General features: G+C 37.1%; 1 protein-coding gene across 1 annotated transcript in view; it reads right to left on the reverse strand.

The window, feature by feature from the left end:
* KHDRBS2 (KH RNA binding domain containing, signal transduction associated 2) overlaps positions 1 to 24,941 on the reverse strand; it is a 535,898-nt gene that overhangs the window by 185,042 nt on the left and 325,915 nt on the right. Inside the window, exons 5-6 of the mRNA XM_028509700.2 lie at positions 22,490 to 22,617; positions 16,216 to 16,414 (exon numbers count right to left, since the gene is read on the reverse strand). Coding sequence (XP_028365501.1) covers positions 16,216 to 16,414; positions 22,490 to 22,617 — 327 coding nt within the window. The remainder of the gene's footprint in view (positions 1 to 16,215; positions 16,415 to 22,489; positions 22,618 to 24,941) is intronic.

The following is a 24,941-nucleotide window of genomic DNA, read 5'->3' on the forward strand; positions in this document are numbered from 1 at the left end:
TTCAGTTGTTCCCTTTCTGCCTTACTGATTGCTGAAGTCTCTAAGTGGCCTTAATGTCAAATCTAAGGTGCTAAATTTTATAACAAGATCAATTTCCACCACATTTTTACTGCCAAATACATTTTTTAAAGGATGCATTAAATTTGAGTCTGTCTGAAGCATGATGGCTAACAGGTTCTTTCTGAAGAAAACAAGTAGTGCACTTGTGTGAATATTTATCTGACAGTAGCTTACAATACTAGATTATTACAAATGGCTGGGACATAGCACTACCAGCAAGGTGACAATGGAGAATTTATCATCAGGAGTAGGTAGCTTTATAGAATATTGGTATTACTGTACCTACATTCTTCTAAAAAAAAAGAGGATCCACACTCATTTATCATTTAGCAAGACACTCACTTGCACAATGCCTGGGTCACCCAGCCATCACAGCTCTGCTGAAAATGAGATTTTTTTCTTGAATGGTGTTCAGCTGTCGCTGTGAGCAAGTTAGCAGTGTGCTGAATCACATATGTATCTATAAATTAAAAGGGCAGGAGAGGCTTGAAAGAAAAATAATTCTATGCAAATCACCATCTTTGAGAACTAATAGAGTAAATTTGATAACGGTTTTATGGAGTGGTCTATCTCTTCTCCTTGGCACACAGTTCCTCTTAGAAAAGGAGTAGGCTCAGGTAATTCACATAAACTGTAATTCCAGATCTTCTTTTGGCCACTATTGCAGAATTATATGCTCCTTATTAATTTCACTCTGAAATCTGCCATGAGATAAATACAAAACACAATGGGTTCCACATTAGGTCAGTAATGGGCACTGTATAGCCCACCTGCCACCTGCTGTTTGTAAGTAAAGTTTGATTGGACCACAGTCACTCTCACCCATTTGTGTATTGTGTACAACTGCTATGTTACATTACAGTAGTAAAGTTGAGTAGTTATGACAGAGACTGTATATCCCCCAAAGCCAAAAATGTTTACTTTTGGGCCTTTTTCAGGAAAAGTTTGCTGACCCCTGTATTGGACCAGCAGTCTCCTGTACTCTGCAGGTGTCCTGGTTTCCACCTGACTGAAGGACATGAAGGAACAGGAAGAAATGTAAGATGCTAGAGGGATGGGAATGCCTGGAAAATATGTATGTTGGGATAATGACAATTCCACAATTCCTATAGAGTATTTTTAAAATATTTTCCTAGGAGTAGAAATAAAAAATTCCGTAGAGGCTACATGGTAGAAGGAGAGATCTTTCTCGTACGTAAAGCCCTGGTTTCTCTTCTCTCTGCCTTACTTGTATTGCATTTGGTCCTTGTGCCTCTCTCCTTTGATTCAGTCCCTGTTCCTTTCCTTGTGGGGGTGGGTTAGAGCTCACCCAGAGCTACACTGCTCCCCTCAGGGGGGCTGCAGAGTTCCTACACACAGAGAAGTAACTTCGAACAGATAATAACGATAAAACTACTAAGCAAAGCAAACCAAAACAAAAATCGTGTTCCTCAGTGTTATGCAATGGGAGCAAGGGCTAAAATTGCCTTTGACAGATGGGCATCTCTAAAAAAGTGGTGAAAAACTCCCTGTGTGAGAGTGGTCATATGTTTAAATCTCCATTTAGAAAGTGGTTTAAGCGCTTGGATAAAAAGAAATCTGTAGTCATGATATGAGTGCATTACATGATTGTACTTATAGTAAAAATCTAAAAATCCTTTTTCTCTTCTAAATTACCTTTAAAAATCTCACTTCAAGATTGTGGTTTTCATAAGCAATTTTCTAAAATGTTTTCTAACTGAAGCTTTTATCACAATGTAGATCAATTGGAAAACAAGATCTGCAATGAAAAGAACTGGGATAAAAAATAATATTGAGGGTGGGAAAAAGGGGGATATTGATCAAAGGGCACAAACTCTGACCTAAAAGAGAAGTAAGATCCGGGGATCTCATGTTCAGCATTGTGACGATAATTAACAATACTGTATTACATACTTGAAAGTTGTTAAGAGAGTAAATATTACCTGTTATCATCAAGCACACAAAAGTCTTACAACTTTTGCTTTGTGAGTACATGGAAATATTAACTAACCTTATTGTGGTAATCACTTGTGAGATATACATGTAACTAATCATCACATTGCATACCTTATACTTACATGTTATATGCTAATAATATCTCAGTGAAGCTGAAAAAAACTGTCTGCCATATATATATGTATATATATATTTCAAAAAAATGCATCTTCCAGAATCAATTATTTTCAAGCCAAAAATAAAAGAAATAATACTGAATAACATTCAATTTTTAAATTACCTAAAATGTTTTACATGACTGAAATTCTGGAATTAGTTCCAGAGTTTGGTCTAATTACTATGTCTTCCATAATGTTCCCCATGGTTCCCTCTTTTCCATTTCACTCTGGCTGAGATTCCATGTGGCCCTGAGATTTGCATACGCTTCCATCCACCCTTCCTGCTCTGCTGTCTGCCTGTCAAAGTTTCAATGACGTGCACATTGCACATCAATCCTCAGACAACTCAGAAACATTTCAAAAGTCCCCACTAACAACTTAATTATGCAGTTCTTGTCCAGGCATTTTTTCCACAGGTCATTTTACTATTTGTTCCAAGTTGTCTTTCAAGTCTCCCATCTTTCCGTTTTTATATGTGCACTGTAGTCCAGGGAGATTTACTTGGTGATTCTTTGAAGTGCTTCCCTCATTTTTTCCCCATTGGTATCATATGCAACTAATTGCTGAAATGGTATCTTTGCTGGCTGCCCCAGGGAGGGCAGAGTAGGATCCACTCTAGCCAGATTATCTGGTTTGAAATCCCAGTGTTGCTACTGATTTCCTGGATGATGCTGGCTCACTACTCAATCTCTTCCTGAATATAAGCTTTCATGTTTAAGGAAGTAATAGTACTTAACTCACAGAGGTGCCAATAAGATAACTTAAATCTATGCATGTTAAGCACTTGGGCAAGCACCTGCCATGTGTTAATACTACACTGTTGCAGTTTATACACTACAAGCACTACCCATGAAATCTAACTCCTGAACACTAGCCCTCCTGCTTGCTGGCTAGGTAACTTGGTGATATGACTTAACCTCTTTAAACCTCAGTTTCTTCAACTGTAAAATGAAAATAATACCACCCAATAAGTTGCTGTAAAAGTTAAACCCTGAAAGTAAAGAACTTTGCACAGTGTCTGGCTTATACTTATACATATACTTATGTACTTAATATAATTATCAGGTGCTTCTATTATCAGTATTATCATTATTATTGCCATTTGTTGGGTTTCTTGGCTACTCTTAATATTCTAGACTTTCAAAGAATTTTTGTGTGTATCTAACTGCTCCAGTCTTTTCTATCTTCATTACTATAAAGTTAAAGATTATTGGTTGTTTTCCCCTTAAATTTCTATATGTGCACAATATCAAATAGTATTAGAACTAATCAGTTCTTCAACATTTCTGAGTGAAATCAAAGCAAACAAAAATATTACAGATATGTTTGGTTTAATGGGACTTCTCCTGGGTGCCATAAGTACTTTATACCTAGTTTGTGAGGTAGGTCAGGAAAACACCAGATACCTAACAAAGAAGTCTCCAGTCCACACTCACAAATTATACTTTGTACTGAACTTGGTGAGTTTTGTCTTTTGTCTAGGTGTGTTACCTGTTGCTGTTTTAAAGCCAGAAACTTCTCCTTTTACATCATTATATCTAACAAGCTGTTAATTTTGAAGACAGATCTGTCTAGCTCTGCTATCAGGTGACTGAAAGATTTACCTATATTTTTTCCTTAATGGTAAAAGAAGGATTATGCTTCTTACCCTTTATTATTGTTATATTGTATATGTTAAAGCCCTAACATACAATAAAGATCTATTAAAGGTGAGCACCTTTTTTATCTCTCATTGCCTCTTCCCATGGAAATCAGTATAATATAGAATGGGCATTCAAAGAACTGTTAAGTTGAAGTGAATCAAATAGCACAGTTGATTTTAATATATTAAGAATTATAGCCCTGGCTGGCGTAGCTCACTGGATTGAGTGCGGGCTGGGAACCAAAGTGTCCCAGGTTCGATTCCCAGCCAGGGTACATGCCTGGGTTGCAGGCCATAACCCCCAGCAACCGCACATTGATGTTTCTCTCTCTCTCTCTCTCTCTCTCTCTCTCTCTCTCTCTCTCTCTCCCCCTCCCTTCCCTCTCTAAAAATAAATAAATAAAATCTTAAAAAAAAGAATTATAAAGTTGCTGGTAACTATATTGGCTATACAAATTTAGGATTTTTTTCTTCTTGCTTGCTCATTTACTTTTATTCTTGGTCAAATCTCATTTGAAAATGAAACACAATTAAATGTAAGTAAGCTGATAAAACTAAAGTACTTATCTTCATCTTCTCAAAATATTAAGTATATAAATGTAAGAAGTTGGAATTTTATCCTTTGGGTAACAGGGAGAGGTTATAATTTTAGGAAAATGAATGTGACTTTAGCATTTGAAACAAAGCAAAGAAAGAACCTAAAGGTGACTTTTAGAGTTCTGAGGTTCAACTGAACAGAAATAGACACCTCAGGAGAAACCTTAACATAGGAGATGTTACTGCCTGGTTTAGATGCATGGGAGTGAGAAGAGAAAAACTGTTTGAATAAATAAAAGGTCCACAAATAATTGGAAATGCTCAAACAAAGAGGTCAATAGAAGAGTCAAATTTAAGCAAATTCTGGAGATAAAAGCTGAAAATGGGGTGTTATGATAGTCTTGTAAGAAGCTTAGAAGAGAAAAGGGGGGAACATAGTTGGATGAAGAAACTTGTTAGTTTGAGGAGAAATTTTCATGGAGATTGTTTCTTGGGAGAAAGTGTATTTGGTAGATTTATTTTGGGATGACAATTGCTGCCTAAGTTACATATAAAAACTATCATTTTCTGTTGTCTAAAGTTTAAGAGAAGCTTAAATGAGATTACATATAAAATAAAATATATTTTTGTTTCATTGTATTTAGATATTTACATGTATAATTCTGTTCTATATATAATGTATTGCTTGAAATGCTTTCATTTACATTTGGAATATATAGCACAGGAGACATATTTGCTGAAAATCTGGTTTCAAACATACAAGGTGTCACTTCTTGCTTAATGAGTAAATGCTCTTGCCTACTAAATCCCCAATGAGTCCTCCTAAAACATTTTCCCACCTCCAGGTTGTGCTTGATACATTACTCCTGTTTGTATTTTGCTTTTGGCAATTATTTGCTTCTTTGAGAGTGTCAGTAACTAAAAAAATAACGAAGGGGAGTGTGTGTGTATCTTCCATGAGGCTTTCAGGCTTCTCATAAGAGAATATGCCACAACAAGAGAAATTTGGGTCCCCAAAACCTGCTGGGGGTGAGGGCTCAAACACTTCACACATTGTTCTTTTCATTTACTCCTTGTAAATTTAGAAAACCTTGAAACTCAGCTCCACATGGGTGCCAGACGATTAGTCTAGTTACCTGGAAGACACATGAGTGAGTACATTTGTGTATTTGTGCTCCCCCCTCACCTTTAACACCCACTGTAAAAACACTGCAGGGAAAGTCAGACAACCTGTGGTTGCATTATAAAGTGTATAACTTTAACTCAATCATCCTCTGAACCTTAATTTCTTTAACCTTAAAATAAAGTAGCGGACTGGGTAAGTCCCTCATAACCTCCAAAAGTGCAAGATGGTCTTTTGCATTCAAGAGACTCTACGTAAATGAGGGAGCACAGCAGGTGAGGTATGCTACATTACATTCCACTCCCTCTGCAGATGCAGGACACATTGGGAAACCAGGAAAGAGACTGATGAATTTCAGCCTGATGGGCAGACTACTGGGAATTCTGAAGTTGTAAGTGCCATCAGCTGTAACTGTGACCAAAAGAAGTTTTGGTGCAGTGAGACCATCTGTCCTGGACAACTGCCCAATGGCTTGGCTGAGGAATCCTCCTAACCTCTAAGCTTAGATGATTTAATTTGTGTATTTGCAAAAATTTGTTAGCCTGTATTTCTACTAGGATTTGTCCGGTGTGGAAGTGGTACAGCATTTAACAGCCAGAATGGCTCAGGCCCCCACAGACCAGATCTGAGGTCTGATCACAAAGAATGGACAGTAACTGGCTCTCTGTTCTCGTGCAGACCAGCTAAATAGATTGGTGGGAGAGAGCATACCAGTTACTATTGTGGCTGGTTATTTATTATTCTGCAAAGGCAAATTCCAGATGTATTATTTAATAAAAATATTGCAATAGAAGTGACCATCAAAAATTACAATGTGGGCTGAAATTATAGCAAAGGGCATGAGCTTTTATTTTCAAGTAGTTACAGCTAGTACTGCAGCTCCAAGGAAGAACAGCAAAAACAGTAAAAGCAAAATCTCTCACTATGATACACAATCCCTATGATTCATATTATGTGTGTCATTTTAAATTTGTTCTCAGTGTAAGAAAAAAAATTTTTTTTTCAATATAAATGACTACCTGAAAAAAACAAATCGGTCCTCCTCTAACATCCTAACCCTCCTCTCCAGCATTCATACCAGCTGCATTTGCAGGCCTCCAGCTCTGTACATATCCATGACTGTAAAATAGAGAACAATGCACTTCGCATGGATGTTTACATGCCAGAGGTTCTGCAGAAGAATGAATGTAAATATGTGAAGGAATGTAAAGAAATTAAAAGCCCATTGTTGTTGGTATATTCTCTAATTTGCTTCTGAGATATACAAGGCAGAAGGGTTAAATGAGGGTCCTTCCTGTGTCTCTCCTCTGCCAAATTGATTCATCATATAGTTCCATATAAAGGGAAAGTACAGGTTCCCAATCTCAATTAGGAGGAGAAACTGTCTTAATTAAAATATTGAGATTATGAAAAGTTATTGCAGAGAACATTTGTAACTGTGACTCCCCAGTTAAAGCCTTTACATAAGATATCACATATACATACACGCACACACACACACATTGAAAAGGTCTGTCACTGATGAAAAGATTTAGCAGACACTATTTTCCAATGAATGAGGAATCCATAGCAGAATAAGGCCAAAACCCAGTCAAAGGACTCAGTCTTATTTAACCATTCCTATTTGGCTATCTGCAAAAGTCAACAATAATCTAACTAGCTAGGCAAGTTGTATTTGAGTTTCCTTTGCCATAAAAGGTAAAGGTGGTATTAGCAAAACATGTGGAACAATGCTTTTCAAAAAGAAAAAATAAATAAATTTTAGGATTCCTGGGTGTGATTTGTCCCCTGCACAGAGTCTTAATTTTTTAGTAGGAATGCATTATTAAAATCATAGTCAACTCAGAAGCAAAAATGATGTAAAAATTATTCATGGGTACCCACCAAAGCTTTTTAAGAACATTCCTGTAAAAATAAAGGTGCAATTCACTTTCATCAGTAACCCATGTGTATGAACCACGAAGAGAAAATAGCATAACCTAAAATATACTTATAATGTTGAAAAGAAGGAATGGTAGAGTTCCCAAAGGCTGAGGTGGCGATTTTTGGTGTTTTTGCCATGGCTCTCTTCCCCACATCTCTGTAGCAGATGCTGCAGAAGCATCGTGCAGAAGCATTTCCCCCCAGCGGCTCCTGGAAGAAACTCTAAAATACTTCATGATATAATATGTTCCATCAGCTAACAGTCATCTCCAAAAAGGTACAGAGGGGAAACCTATTTTCATCCTGTGAGTGTTACAAAAGACATTAGTCATCACGGCAATTATAAGATACAGGTTTGGCTACAATCCCGAGTGCTGTGGCCATAAAAGAACCTGCATCTGCTCTAAAATGACTTACACATCGAAGACATAGTGCTAGAAGAAGGATGGTTTGGCTAAACTTCAGAAGAAAATGCACACAATTTTAAAAGATAATATATTTGGGGGGAAATAATTTAATATTTTAATAGCATTTACATCACTAACTTCCTATGGACACTTGAATCACAGCAGTATTATGCCCATTCTGTACTTTCAAAAAAATATTTTGTTAACCTTGTATGTTTTTATTATTTTAAATACTAGTTACATTTCAAAACACAAAACCCTAGGATACATTCTGGTAAATTACTCTCTCTTTAGAGAAGAGTAGAGCATGAAACTCAAACAAGAATGTTTAATGGAATACAAATATCCAATCTAGTAACTCTAATAAAAATCTCCCTTCACTGGGTGAAGGCTCTTGGCTATTACACAGAAAACCACCCCATGTGACTCCCCTCAAAATGCATTACAAATCAGGCTCATAATCTTGCCTTCCACAAAAATGGCACAAGAATTGATTTCAATTATCATTTAATACTTATTTCCCTCTCCTGTCAAAAAAAAAATGTTCTGTACACATGAAATTGAAAGTTGGCAGCCTGAACTCATTTATGGAATTTTAAGGACTATTGATTTACCAGTGACTTTCCTAGTGTTCTCATTGTTACTGGAAGGATGCCTCAGAGTCAGAATTATATGATGAGATGGGCTGGAATGCCAATGGGCTTAGTTAAGACTGATGGGGAAAAAAACCTCAAAACTTTGTCAAAGTGAATTTTATAAATTAGGTTAACATGATTGATTACATTTGGTCACAGTCACTCATGTAGCACTGACCTCACATCTCTTCTTGCTTTGTTGTGCCCCACGCAGCTCTTCAATGTCGGAGTATTAATCACTGGACACAATATGAGGTCATTTATAAGTAAATTGGATCTATGTCTTTGGCAACTAGAAACTATTTCGTGCACCTGAGGGAGTTTTGTTACTGTTTTCTTTTTTTCGTGCTACACCAGCATATAATCAAAGAGAGAGTATTGAAGTGAATATTGATGGTGTCAGTTTATGTTCATAGTGTGTGGAGTTCTGATGGACAGTTGCACAGAGTGTGTGTCTTCACCTGCACATTTAATTCTCCCAGCCAACCTTTGCTGAAAAGGCAGCATCAACTTTTACCTATCGTTTACCTACCTATTCATGGTGCCTACATGGTTATAGCTAAGCACAGCAGGACAGGCTTGTAGTATTAGAAAGAAATTATGGTTATATAGTCCATATTTCCTCTAAACAATGCCCCACCCCACTCTCCCAGCCCTCCACAGACACCTCCCCAGAACTGCAGCCATTGTTTTCCTCTGTGGAGGTAGATCCAGAGTTTGTGGGGCCTGAAGGTTATGTAATCATGCATTCTTAAAAAAATGTTTACAAAATTATAAATACAAATTAAGCATGAAAGTGAACATTTATTTAGAATGAGAAAGGTAATCTCAGCTAATTACAAAATTTAAAAAGCTGAAAATTCTATAAACTTCACAAAATCCAGAAAATATTTAGTATTTTTGTCCACTAACTACTTGATATACTTGTGTCTATTTTTCCTATATTATGGAACCATTATTTTTGATCACCTTCTAAAATCACACTATTTTCTATAATAAAGACAGAAAATTCAAGGGCTTTTTTCTCTAGCATGGTTGATAGAAAAAGTTTGTTATTTTTGATAGTTTTGAACATTTTCTGTTTCACAACTTATTATTTGTTATGTTACAGACTATTACGATTATTGTGAAAGTCAGATAAACTTCTATTAAGCTTTTTTCACAGCTGAGCTGAATGTTATGGAAGAGTTTTGCACAGAACAGATGTGGCCTGATACAATTCAAAATTTGTTTCTTCATCACTAAATGCGCAATTCCTGCAACAATGCCATAGTTAACAATCAAATAGCAGTCTGACCTCGACCTATGCATGCTAGTGAGAGTATCCCTGGAACCATTTCTATAACAGTGTTAGCAATACCTAATTTATACGCATAAAGATATTCCACTAAATGCAAAAGAATGAGTCTCCAACATGAACTTCAGTTAGCACAACCTCACAAACAGCCATGCCCATTCTAACAGCGCCTGACCCACCCCGAAATGTGAGAGGGGAAACGGGTCTCCACTGCCTTCAGGTAAAACCCCTCATTTCTGCAACAAGAAACTTGATCCAGTGAGCACACTCATAAACCCCCTCCTGGGGCTTTCGAAAGGAGATTTTTTGCCTTCAAGGTCAATCCTTTCCTGCCCACCCCTTCCCGCCACAGCCCTCCCTTTTTTTTTTCTGCACTCTCTCCCCTACCCTACATACTAATACCTTTGGATAAGCCTTAATTGGTTTTCATTTTCCTCCCACATCCACTCATCATCAAACCCTATTGTTTCCATAATCAGTGTTATCTTTTCTCTTGACATTTTCAACGCATTCCTAGGGTCCAGAGCAGTAAACCTCACTCTTGTTCATTTCGTAGATCTTCTCTCCTGTTTTCACTCGGTTCCCCAATTCACCCAAACAACTTAGCACTATAAAATGTCCTAAAACCTTAGTTTATCCTCTGCCATATAACCTCCAGTTGGCTTTTTACTGCAATCGTGAAGCTGGGATGTCAGCATTTGAGGTCATCTGTAACTCCACAGTATTTCTCCTGCTATCTTAAATGAACTCTGTTTCTCCAAAGAGTCCTCCCAGATTCTTTAGATTTGCTTGAAAGATTCCATTTTCTTGCCTTTTCCCTTCTCCTCCTCCTCATCCTCCTCCTCCTTCTTTGCATGGAGTTTCCTCTGTCTTCTACTACTCAAAGCTATACTTATTCATCTTGGTCTGCTGTCATTGTTTTCTTTACCCTCTTACAAGTTTTTAAAACACCCAGGGCCACAGTGATAATTCCCTTTAGGAGCTGACATACAGGTTGAGCAAAAGTAGGTTTATATCTGTGAGTATGTGAAACACAGAATTTTTTCTAGTATTATCATTCATTAATTATTGTATTATTTTCCATAGAAACAACTGTAAACCTACTTTTGCCCCACCCTGTAGTCTCTCTTTGGCACATAATATATGTTATGTTGTACTTTCATTCATTTAATATTTTTATAATTTGTGAGTGTAAATATATAAATATATATATACACATAAATGTCTTCCTTACAATATCATAAGTAGGTTCAATTCAGTTGCTGTTATCAAGCCACTTAGAACTGCATCGATAAAATAAATTTAAGAAACACTTTCTGCCTTTAGGATGTTTAATCTTGTAAATGGGAGGAGATAACAAAAATTACTTCTAATGGAGGGTAAAGATAAGAGCCCTCCCCTACATAACAATTACTTACAAGTTAATTGTTAGACTAATCTTAGTCTCTCCCACCAGATGGCGTGCTTTAGAGAGTAGAGACAGTGTTTCTTCAACCACAGTTTTTATATTTCCAGCACTTGTTTTCTGGAGGTACTGACTTCTCCATGGTTGGAGGTAATCATGTAAGGGCCAGGAGATATCCTAAATATCACCAAGGGGATTTACACACTGACCAATGGTCTTGATGGAGGGCATGCAGGACAAATGATCTGTGCGTGTCAGTTCTCTGTGAGACAAATGACATGTAGATAATATTTTAATGGGACAAAGATACAGAAGCTTGGGAGAAAGGAAATTGGAAGCAAGTCTCAATTCCGAGCTTCAGTTTCCTCATCTACTAAAATACTTCATCAATAACTGGTTGCTCATGTTATTTTGAAGCTAAGTGAATTAACATACAGTAACTGGAACCTAGTAGGTGTTCAGAAATTTAAGCTTTCGTTTACCCCGTTTGCAAATATTATCCATTGTAGAGCTAATCAGCTTAATATTTTGTTGTGTGGATGTTTTTTAAAATGTACTTTTCAATTCCCTAAAATCTACTTCTGTCATGATGACAGATCTGTAAAATGTAAATGCCCTCTCCTCGCAGGGGGTCAATGAAAAGAAGCTTTAAAATATTTAAAGTCTGAATTAGGATGTGTAACAAACCAAAATTCATGTTTTGTTTTGTTTTTTTTTATTTAGACTCAGCTAACACTAATGATGGTTTTAAACAACAGTCTCATTTACAGTAAGCCGTTTCTTGTCAGGCAAGCTGCAAGGAGTGAATTTCATCACCTACATACCTTCTGTGTGGTCAGAAACTTAATGCTGAGACTCAGCAGGGGAGAAAGAAAAGTCTGAAGAATGAATTAGCTTGTAGTGCCATTTAAAATAGTGGGAACCTTTTCTAAGAAATTTTATCTGAAAGTTAAGAACTCCTTGAGATTTCACCATCAACTCAGCATGGTGCTATTATTTTGTTACTGAGACACTTAAACTTTGTTTTTCTTACCCCTTACAGAGAAATCAATAGTTTAAAATTAGAGTAGAGTAGAGGCTCTTGATTGTTAATCGGGGTTTGGTACTGAGACATCAAAGATTGTTGTAAGCAGTTTACCAGCCATATATTAAACTTTGTCCATACTCATTGGACAGTTTATATAGAAAGAAGTAAAATACAGCATATGAAAGGCTTTTAAAAATATGGCAAAAGTGAGTTTAAAAAATTATATTTTCCTGTTATCAACAATACATTATCATAGATTTATTTGGGGATATCTGCCAAATTCATAATATGTTCTCCTCTGAAAACCAGTGTCTTCTCATGTTAGCCTTGGGGTTAGGTCCCCAATAACCATGCTTGCAGTTTGTGAACTTCGCCCATCCCCCTCCCTCTTCGCTGTTGGCAGATGAGTGGTAGATCTCAGACCAAATTCCCAGAAACTCTCATCCTATTGTCACCCACCTCATGTTAGACCTGACAAGCCCGAGTGAGTAGGATTCTTCCACCTGAGGGTCTAGAGTGGGACTGAGAGGCAGCCAGCCTGTCAGCATCTGTAGGTGACCAGAACTGGGCGTGTACATGTGGCAGTCCTGGGGTGGGCATGTTTCACCATGTGCTGAACCATGTGGGTCAGAGGAGCCCCACATCTAGCTTGTAGATTAAATGGAACAGAAACATATGGGCAGAGAAAACAGAGATGAAATATGGGTAGAGATCCTTGCTAGTCTTCTAGTTACTCTGTCCAGAACTTTCTTTAGGCCCTAGTGGGATTCCTATTACTGAACTTCATTTCTAAGTTTATATTGCTATGACAGTCTTTCCAGGTGTGTTTGTTCATTTGTTACCTTATTTGCTTATTACTAAAGAAGATAAAATTGCTTGTGCTATTTGCAATCAATGATGCCCAATTAACATAAACAAAGGTAGGTAAATATGACTTTAATAGGTCCATAGTTTATCTCAGGCAGAAATTAAAGAATATTTTACATGATAAAATTTTAAATAATACTTTTTATTATGAATGTCTGTAATGTTCTAGGTAGTTATGCATACTTCTAAGTGCTATGGATATCATTTCTAATATTATTTTACATATAATATACATATTATATTATTTCTAATATTAATTCAGTCTTGTGAGAGAAAATTATTAGCCCCATTATACAGAAGGGAAATACAAGCCTCAGAGGGTTTATAAATTAATTACACAGCCACAGACACAGCTGGAATGCAAATCAGGATGCTGCTGTCTGTTTCCAAAGTCAGGTTCACTCTCCCCAGCAACACAACAGAATTTCCTGAAGGCCGAACACCTTCAACTGGAACTCACAGAACTTTCCAGTTCCCCCATGGTATTTCTCATTTCAATAAATGACACCTCAGTTCAATCCAGTTGTGTGGTCCAAGGTTCCGTTAACCTTTACTTCACAAAAACTTCACAAAATTATCCTCACTCCTTTCATTTTTCACACATCCTACTGCTATTCTGTCATCAAACCCTAGCAGAGGATTTACACAGTACACTCAGAATCTAACTTCCTCTTGTCGCCCCCACCCCTGAGCCATCATGTTGTCAGTGGGAGGCCTGGCAATGAGTTGCTCACCAGTCTCCCCATTTCTGCTCTAGTGCCCAATCCCCACCCATATTTTTCCTGTTCTCCACGATGCAGGCAGAATAAACCTTTAAAAGCATAAACCTGATCATGTCACTTTCCTGCCTCGGTTTTTCCAAAAGCAACATGGATTGGCCTGTCCATCCCTCAACCTTGTCTACTTCCTGCCCCTCACACATCTGCTCCAGCTTTAATGCTTTCCTTGCTGATCCCCAAATACTTCAGGCAGGTTCTACTTCAGGGCATTTATGTTTGCTGTTTACTTTACCAGGGATGTTCTTCATAGAGAAAGCCCTTTGGCCTAGACCCTCACATCTGTCATTAAGCATCTGCTGAAGTCTCCCCATCAGAGAGGCCCTTCCCTGACTGCCTCCCTCCACCTCTCTCTGGAGCCCTCTTCTCCACCTGCATCACTGTATTCATTTTTAATATATGTTTATTTTCCATCTCCTTCCACTAAAATGTAAGCTTTATGAAAGCAGATATTTGGTCTTTGTTCACAAGAACATCTCCAGGACCTACAGAACAGTGCCTGAAATAAGACAGAGGCTCAGAAATGATTGAGTGAATGAATAAAAGGTATTGGATACTTTAAAAGCTAAATACAAAAATTCCAATGACATGACTTTACATATTTTCTTTGACTTACTTTAACAACTACCCTCCTCCTAGATTTCTTCTTTCAAAATATAACCTCTTCCATCCACGTTTCTACGAGCTCTTTATGCTTTCATAGCTCACTTTTATTTGCCTTGTACTCCAGGGATTTATTCAGTATAATTGAAATGCATGTGAAAGGCTACAGTGTTTTGTCAATCTTGTTCTCTTTCATGGTGCCCTATATATGCCCTGCAAATTATTTCATTAATAACAGTGTTGACCACTATTACCTGAACAGCTTTTCTCTCCTTTAATTTTTGAAATAAAGATCTGTTTAAGCCTCTATATGGAAGATAAAAATACCATAGTGTACATAAAGATGATACAGTGATCCTCAGAGGCTCACTGAGGTATAAGATTCCTCAGAGATTAAAAAGGATCCCATCACTCCTGTTGTGGACTTTTAATTCATTCGTTTAACAAGTACTTATTTCATACATACCACATCTCAGGAAGGAGAGGGCAGAACCAAGAGTAGGTTCTGTGTTTTCTGGCCCATGGGCTTATTTACAGGGGATAATATGCTTTCTGCTTCTGATTTCAAAACTTCCAGATTGTCTAAAATTTTAAATTCTGAGATCTGATATTATGGAAAAGATACTTTAGCTGAACACATTTCCCCTTTTCCAGTAGAAATGGATTTCTAATAATACATTTTCACTGTTGCAGATAATAGTCAATATTTCTTATTTAAGCAGTAACATTATTCCTAAAAACTAATATACAATAAGCTTTAACGTATTCTCAGTGACATGTGGCAACCATGTTCACTTTACTGTGGGGTTAAGTTCTACTTGGTTACTAACCAGTTCGTAGAAAATGTATATGCTCTGAGTGCCCAGCGGGTGACAAGAAATATCCTTGAAGAGTTTATACTTAGTAAGTAATCATTCCCAGAGAACACTTAAGAGGCCAGCAGTCCACAGCGGCTGAATGGAACAAACGCCTGGATTAGGAGATGAGTACACTGAGAGGCTGATGGCAAAATGAATCTGTTTCATGGGATGATCTGGCTTGAATCAATTCAATTGAACATTTACTGTGGATGCGCGGTGATCACAAGAGTGAATGGGGAACTGTGTCTTTGTACAGTTTTCACAGATGAGTCGGGGAAATGGATATGGGGATGAAAAGATGACGTGACCTCTGGAATACAAACAACCTAGATGAAAGGTCCAAGTGTGCACCAAGCAACAGAGCGGATGGGAGGGGAGGGGCCTGGGTGCAGACACTGCGTTTCTTCTGCTCATTCCGCATCTTTTGAAGTCTGCACATCTACCAATCCCATATCTTTCATAGAGTGAAAGAGAGAGTAAGGATATTTAAATAAAAGACCAGTCATATGGTTATACATTACTACCAAAGTTTATAATATAATCACACTATATTTGCCAAATATTTCTGAGTGAGATTTATGATAACCTTTATCAAATCCCAGAAGAAGCTTCTGAATATATGATTCACATTATGTTCACAATTATTTCCAGTTTGAAATTGACTGAGTCTTCTAAAGACAAGAAAACCTCAGGAAAGTTTGATTCTTAAAATGCAAGCTATTTAACTGGTACCAACAACAATCACAGCACCTGTAAAATGAAAGCTTTCCTCAAAATTCGAATGTTTAAAAGCACTCTTTAAATTCTGTTGCAAATGACATTTGTTTTCTGCAACAAACACCATCTACTACATTCATGGTATATAAATGTTTTTGAGGCTTAGCTTGTTACACAATTAATTTAACTCTTCCTAACAACCGATCGGCCGAGGGTACTTACATATTCTTCATAAGCCTCATGGGCTGGAGGAGGGGGTGCCCTGTATCCTGGCACGGCTGGTGTCCCCCGGGCTCGTGGGGTAGGGACGCCTCTTGCTACAGGGGGCACTGGAAGAGCTCCACGGGTCACAGTGGTCCCTCGGGGAGTGAGAACACCTCGTCCAGGTGGCGGGGGAGGAGGAATGGCACCCCCACGACCCCTAGGAAAAACGACACATACAGATGAGGAACAAGCAATAAGAGAAAAGGGACTGAAACAGACAAAGCTCTCATCCTACAGCCTCCGTACAATAGGAAGAAACCCAATTAACTGCTGCGTGCGTGCGTACGTGTTTAACTGAGATTCTTTAGAATGTGAAGTACTTTGACCTCCACAGTAGAATAAATTTTGTAAATGCTGGTTATGACTTAGTTATGAAAAGCAGGTAAAATACTTGAATATTTTCTTTTATAAAACTATAAAACTATAAAACCAACCCATTCTCATTGTATTCTCAAGTTACCAAGAAGACCCACTTGAGAGCATTGTCTGATAATGACTCGCTGGACCACCTATGAAACTGAGCTGCTAAATGCAAATGTCTCCTCCACACTTAAGGTTATTGACAGTGATGTGCAATGTTGTCATCAACAACAAAAAAGTCTGTCTGTACTTTAACACTTAATAAAATGTGAAACTCTGACCACGGTAATATCATTCTGTATATTATAGTAGCTTAAACTTGAGGTCACTTGAAACCGCAACTTAGTGTCACTGGTTTATTATCATGCATGTAATCCCCTGAATGGGTAGAGCCCCTGATGTAATTTATTTTCCTCTGGTAACTATGGTGTTAGTAAAATATATTAGGATTCTGCAAAAAAAAAAATAGACTAAATACTCTGTACTACAGTGCTTGACACAAAAGTAACTTGTGCTAAAAGCCCGAGATCAAATGGATGTAGCCAACTTTTATGGCATTCCGAGGCCTTTGGAGAGGTTGAGTGTTTGTCTGAAGTCTTTGGGCAGAAGTGTGGTTATTTCACTTTTTATTATGTCTGAAAGGCTGGCCTCTAGAAAGCACTGCTTTCAGCAGCAACACTAAAGCTTTGGGAAAAATAATGATCATTGGGATGTCAACAATCACACTGTTTGGCTGCACCCGCAGATGGGAATGTAGGTTATGCTTTCTGCTATGAATAGCAGTCAGCTGGTTCTTTCTTGCTTGCAGAAAATGAGCTTTTACGAGTGAACAGCAAGAATGCTGGTAAAGCTTTTAAAAGTTTTAAATAGATTATAGAGTTGATGAACAGAGAAATTATCAGAGAACTTATTGTGAGTCGAATGTATAGAGAACGCTCTCCTAGACTGGTGGAAGGAGAAACACAAAAGGCCCAGAAGGCCAGGTGCTGCTTCAAGCACAACATAGCTGAGGAGGCAATATTCTGCATTATCATGATAATACAATATTCTATATTATAATGGTAATATAAAGACACAGCTATAAAAAAGAATGTAAAGACCATTATTATTATTACCATCACTGGGCCTAGCACCTATCTGTTTCCTCATAAGTAGAGTGAGCATATTTCCAGGTTTGCCCAGAATTGTTCTGATTTACAGCCATTGCTCTAGTTTCCCATTCAGTTTAGCATTTTCACACTCTCAAAAGTATTCATGTGTGGCTAGTAAATTATATGTCACCTACTTTAAACTACATTCACAAGTGTGGGGTGTACCACTAAATAATCACAGGTATTGTAACTCACTGGGCCTGTGGTGGGTTTTTTTCCCTTGATGGGTCAAATCAGATTTCTGAATCTGTAATAAATTCTTCCTGTTTTAAAATTGTATGATCCTTGCATCATATCTAACTTTTCATTCAATTCCTTTATCAACTGTCTTTAAGACACAGCCCTAGCAACCCTGTCTCCTGAATCTGACTCATTGTGCCCTTTCCCTGGAATATTAACCCCACATCTCCTTTCTCCAATTCAACGTAAGATTTACACCACCTATTGTAGGAGACCATTCTGCATGGCGTGGGCTCAGCTCCCACTCGGAGATGCACAAGACCCACACCCATGGATAGGTTCTCCCGTGGGGAATCAGGCCTGCAATGTACCTAGGCCACTTTGAGACTTGCTTTTTCTAAAACTTCCTCACCCTGAATTGAGGAAGTTTACTGCAAAGTAACTTCTTAAAATCCATGCTAAACCTTCCAAGGGCAGTTCAAACACTTTTCCCTTTGCATTTGCAAATACCCCTCTTCTGTGATGTGATCAGCAGCATTGGCTCCTTTGTTTTCTATAAAAGGTAACCACCTGAAGCAAACCTGTGCATGGTAAATGAGGACCATCATGTAATGTGCCGAGAAACCCAATAAAGGCCAGTCACAGAGAGGGCCTCGGCTTTTGCTCCCCTTGAGAGAAAAGCCATGCTGTCCCTTTTCCTCCACGGGACTCCGTACTCCATGTGACTGTCTCATGTCTCATCCACCATGTGGCGGACCCCATGAGCCAGGGTCTGCATCAACCTATTTTAGGATACAGTCCCTGGTTGAATCCATACTACAGTATCCTTTCCTTCATTTTTCTCACTTCTTGAAATTTTTCCCCATTTAAGTCTTCAACTCCTTATTCTTGAATCAAATAAAAAAGGTGAAGGGATTTGGAAGTACAAACTGGTAGTTACAAAATAGTCATGGGGATGTAAAGTAGAGTATAAGGAATATAGTCAATAATATTGTAATAACTGTATGGTGCCAGGTGGATACTGGAAATATTGGGGGAAACACTTTGTAAAGTATATGATTGTGTAACCACTACACTGTATACTGAAAACTAATACAAAATAATATTGAATGCCAACTATAATTGAAAAATAAAATTAAAAAGTGTAATCTAGGCATAGCTTTTGCCAATTTGTGGAAAATACTCTTAAATGAGCTCAAGAGGGGCCCACCAATTTCAGAATCCCCTGGATTTGTTTACAGTGCCCATTTCACTGTGCCTCCCTATTTTACTTATCACTGTGGACTTGTGTGTGCAAACTGCCTTTTTTGGACTTTGTGACCTTGCTTTTCTCCACATTTCCTCCCCCTTCTTTTTCTTATTCAGCCTCCTTCACTGGCTTCTCTATTCCTGAGGCCCGCTGGCATATGGTTGTCCTCATTTTCTAACTTCTATCCTCTTTCTCCCGTGGTGTTCCCTGCACTCCCTAACTTGAATTACGTTTATTATCTGTTTCCTTCCTAACATAAGCCGTATCCTGGATTATGGGCCTTACATTAGAGATTCTTTAACTTGTCTGCACATTAGTTACCTGAAGACCTTTGAAAATTCCAAATTCTAGACCATACTCCAGGCCGATGAAATCACAGTACCTAGAAGCAGGAAGTCCTCTGATTCCAATGTGCAGACCACTTTGGAAATTCCTGTTTATATGCACCATCGAATTTGAAAATCTTGACGAGTTTGTCAGGTAACAGTTTCTAAGCTATTTTAAAGGTTAACAACAAAGGCACAGAAAGTGCAAGTCACCTGCCAAAGATCATCCTAGCACATCCAAAGAGCTAGAATTAATTATAGGAATAATTATGGTCTTCATTTAACTTGGTTGTTCACCTAACCTTAGTTGATATAACAATCTCTAACTAGGCCAGATATCACAGAGTTATTCTTGTCTTGGGCCCTCTTTCTTTTCCAGCATATAATTAGGCCCTAATTCCTATAAATTCTAATATCTGGTTCTGTATCTCTACACTTCAAATGGTGTTCTTTTCCCTGTTGAATAAAGGACTCGTCTTCCCACTGGCTTGCTTGGCGTGAGCCAGTGTCTTTCTGTCCCTTCTTTCCCACCCTCAGGGATGACTGAGGAGTCTTTTTAGAAACAAATATGATCACTCCCTTATTTAATAAACACCATTAGTTCTAAGTATTAATTCTCCTTATAGTAAACAGTATACCTCTAATGTTTCATTTTCCACTGCCTGCTGTCACTCAGCATATAGTAATGGTGTGTGTTAGAGATGTCACATGACTTAATTCCTGAGTTAGGTAACAAACTATTATAATATACATGCAATGCTGTTCTCTAGTATGTATATGTTATCAGAGAATTAGTTTTCATGCATATGTTTATTGAAACATGAAATTTCCTTTAAATAAACTTTTGACATATTATTATAGAAGTTTAAAAATATTCTAGGTACCATTCTTTTTGAATATGTGCAACTGAATAGCTTCATAAAGTCACAATTTCATAAATATGTACAAATTACCATTAACATTAACACATTTACAAGGGCTTTCTGATCAATATGATTTTCTGTTTTGAGGAACTGTTTCCTTATTCTTTCGTATTTATAGATACATTTCATTATCTGGTTTGAAATAGAAGACAACAGAGTTCTGCTCCATTTACTTTCATTAATGTTAATACATTAAAAACATCAATACAGCATTGAAAGTGAGGTTTAATTTTCAACATTAATTTTCTTTTCTCTTTATGTATGTAGTTTCAGATCTGTGAGATCCATGGGATATTAAAAACAAAAGCTCTTGGTCAAATTTGTCTATTAAGATAATTAAAAATATAGACCATATGCACTATTCTTTATTAAATCAATAGAGGTTAAATTTTTAGTACAAAATTTCACTGAAATAAAAAGCTCATATGGTTATCTCAAATATGGCAAATATAATACTACATTAAACAACATTAATAACAAAATAAAATCTATCAATACAAAGATCTTATAATCTCAAAAGCAGGTTAATGCATTATTTTAAAAAGTGATCTCAATTTCAAGGAATACAGAAAAAAAATGTTTCCTCTGTAGACATAAATGTCATTTGTTTGAACTATAAAAGCAACAAGTTCATGATTTAAACCATATGACTCAATCATTTGAAGATACCTGCTATGTCATTTTATAACCCATCATGATGAGGTTAGTACCATGCAATGTTTTACAAAAGGCTGATTCCATAAAAAGTATGTCCATAAAAAAGCTATGCCATTTTTAGAAATAAATAAATGTTTCTGGATAGCACTAAATAGCTCTATTTTTATTTTTTAAAGATAAATATACAAAAATAAGCTCTAGATTCAGAACATTTTGAGAAGTGTTTCCTTTAGTCAAATGTAATGTCAAGAATCTTCATATTTTGCCTTTAGATACTTATTGCCTTCATATTTTATTTGGAAGTTTATTATTCTTAACTTTTTCTGGTTATTTAAAAAACTGTTTGATGCAATTATAATGTAAATATTAAAATGCTGGTGTTTTGACAGTACTTATTGAAAATATTTGAAGCATAACTAATAAATAAATTGAATCAGCATATATCTTATAATCTATTCAGCTGACTTCCATGCAATATATAAATAATATTCCAGGTCTATGTCTTTCAGAGATTTGAAGGCCAACTATAATAGGGTGATAGAATGACAGAATTACAATGTCTCTGTGTGAAGGATGTGAGTATTTTTTACTTGTTTTCAAACTAATGCTTTCTGTTGAAAGCATGATAGAGTCCTACAAAACAAATCCCTGGTGACCAAAGACATTGCAAAGTCAAATGTAACTGAACTTTAAATATCCTTACCATCTGCCCAGCAAAAAGTATGCTTCTGGCTTTTTGTACTACTATTATTTATATTATCAACCTATATATCTACATTTCTTTCCTTTCTTTTTTCTCTTTCTTTCTTTTCTTTCTTTCTCTCTCTATGCCTCCTTCCTTCCTTCCTTCCTTCCTTCCTTCCTTCCTTCCTTCCTTCCCCCTACTTCCTTCCCCTCCTTCCTTCCCTCCCTCCCACCCTCCTTCCATCCCTCCATTCCTCCCTCCCTCCCTTCCTTCCTTCCTTCCTTCCTTCCATTTATGTATCATCATCTATCTCTATATGTAGCTGGCAAGACTATGACAATTCAAGGGCCACCTAAGGCACAGATAAAATTTATAACTTTCTCTTTACACAGTTGGCTAAGAGCTCAAACTGTGAATTCTGTAATCAAGCTATGTGTGTGACGCTGGGCAAATTCCTTACATTTTTCTATATCTCATTTTACTACCTGTATGTAATATTTAACCTTAGTGTAGAGGATTTGATGAGTTAATTCATGGAAGTTCTTATGTGTTATGTAAGCATTCACTGTTTTTGTGGAGGTGGTGGTTACTGTTGCTGATGTTGTTGCTAATTTCTTGCTGTGATCATGCCACAGAGCAAGCAAGCAAAAGATTGCCATCCTCACTGGCTGTTAATTTACTTAAAGTAAAAACCAATGTACCTTGAAGGCGTTGTGGGGGCTATTCTGATCCCTCTGCCTCTAATACCTCTGCCACGGCCAGAGTCTTCTGAGCCATTTAAGTAAGATAATTCACGTAGTTGTTCCTGACGAATTTCATCATTATAGTCCTAGAAGGAAAAAACGTGACTGATGAGTTATAAAGGGTCAGGGAGTTCTTGAAACTTAACAAACAGAGTAAGAAATGAAATTTTGTATTTATTTTTCTGGAGCCTTGTATATAAAAATCTAAAATATGTCAAAGTGTATATACTTCAAATTCCTATTTTTATGTAGAGGAATTGAAATTGCTTATTTATCAAGGAAGTAAGTTCTCAGCAGGAAATCAGATGACTTTTTCTGGGATGTTACTTGATGTGTTAGCTAGCAAAGGGAAGAAAACAATATAGAACAATATCTTAGAATGTGCCAAGGCAATGATTGCTAATAAGAGAATTAATGAAAAAACAACTTGAATGACTGCATGATAACCATATAACTCCTGTTCTTAAACCAAAAACCGGCAATCCCAAGGCCCAAAGTAGATACTGATCATGTGTTAAAATAATAAAAAAGTGCAAAAAATAGGGGGCAGTTTCAGACAACTGGGAAGCTGTCACTCCAACCAAACAAATTGACGGGTAATGTTTAAAAATAAGAAATTTTCTGTGTTTTAGCATTGGACTGACAGAGAGTGATAGCAGTGACAGAAGGCAAATTTCACAGTAATAACCAGAGATTGAGTCAAAGTCAAAGGGACTATCTCTCTCCCAGATCAGTATGAAATGTATCAGTCATTTTAATGGCCAAAGAATTGATCTGAGTCTGCTATCTTCAAAACAAAAAATGTCAGTCTTACCTGTTTTTCCCTTTACTGATAATACATACACACACACACACACACACACACACACACACGCACCTGGACAAACACTACAAAATTGAGGAATGGCTTATTTTTGCTGATTAGTGGACAGTGGTCCTGTTCAAAACATCAATGCATTTATCTGGTCCACACAAAATGACCCTTAATATTTGGTATCAGTATGTCCATGCAGATAAAAAGTCCCTGGGTTCAAATAGCCCATGATGCTTATTTATATTTTTAGTTTATAGAATACATAAAAGTGTTATCATTTTTTACTGGTCCAATAATTGTGTTGTGGCTGCAGTTTCAATAATAATGCTTCTTGCCTCAGTTTCCCAGCTGGTAATGGCTCTTGAGGCTAGAAAGATGGGTTAAGGTTAGGATCTTGCAGAAGAACAGAATTTGTAGTAACCACGAGTGCTGAGGAAGAGTTCTGCAGTAGGTAAAGTGCTCAGAGGACAACACGTTGAGAAAGGGGTCTCTCGATGCATGGCCTGCTAATGTATCCGCACATATCAGATCTTTTGACACTGACCAAATGTTTCCATGGACTTTTTGGACAGGACCAAATTTCCTGCAAGGATTTTTGCCAAATAGCCAATCTAATTAAATATTTTTTTTCAGTAAACTCATATTTAAGTGAAACAAGTCTAGCAGGTTCCCTAGTGTTGAGGAGAAGTCTGGGAGTTGAGACTAAAAATATTTGTAAAGGGCAAGCTAACAAAAATGATATTTGAGCATTAGTTGTGGGACCAAAAATCAAGCCTATTATCTCAACAAATAATGTCAGTTTAAAAAGAAAGAAATAAGCAATGGGACTACATTAAACTAAAAAGTTTTTGCACAGGAAAGGAAACCATCAACAGAATGAAAAGACAATCTACTGAACGGAAGAAGATATTTGCCAGTGATACATCTGGTAACGGGATTAGTGTTCACAATTTGTAGAGAACTCATACAGCTTAACATGAAAACAAACAAACAAACAAGCAATTCAACTTAAAAATGGGCAGAGGACCTGAATAGACACTTATCCAAACAGGATATACTGATGGCCAATAGACACATGAAAAAAAATGCTCAATGTCACTAATCATCAGAGAAATGCAATTAAAATGACAAATGAGATATCACCTCACAATTGTCAGAAGAGCTATCAGTAAGTCCACAACCAGTAAGTGCTGGCGACAATGTGGAGAAGAGGAAACCCTAGTGCACTATTGGTGTGAACGCAGATTGGTGCAGCCACTGTGGAAAGCAATATGGAGATAACTAAAAAAACTAAAAATGAAACTGCCTGATGAGCCAGCAATTCTACTTTTGGGTATATATCTAAAAAAACCCAGAACACTAATTCAAAAGATTGTGTGCACCCCTATGTTCATTGCCATGCTATTTACAATAGCCAAGCTATGGGAGCAACCCGAGTGCCCACCAATAGATAAATGGATAAAAATATGGTGGTACATGCAATGGAATATCACTTGGCCATAAAAAGAATGAAATCATTTGAGACAGCATAGATAAACCTAGAGGGCATTATGCCAAGTGAAATAAGTCAGGGAAATACAAATGCCATATGATTTT

Source organism: Phyllostomus discolor, chromosome 4 (assembly GCF_004126475.2).
Source record: "Phyllostomus discolor isolate MPI-MPIP mPhyDis1 chromosome 4, mPhyDis1.pri.v3, whole genome shotgun sequence".
NCBI lineage: Eukaryota > Metazoa > Chordata > Mammalia > Chiroptera > Phyllostomidae > Phyllostomus > Phyllostomus discolor.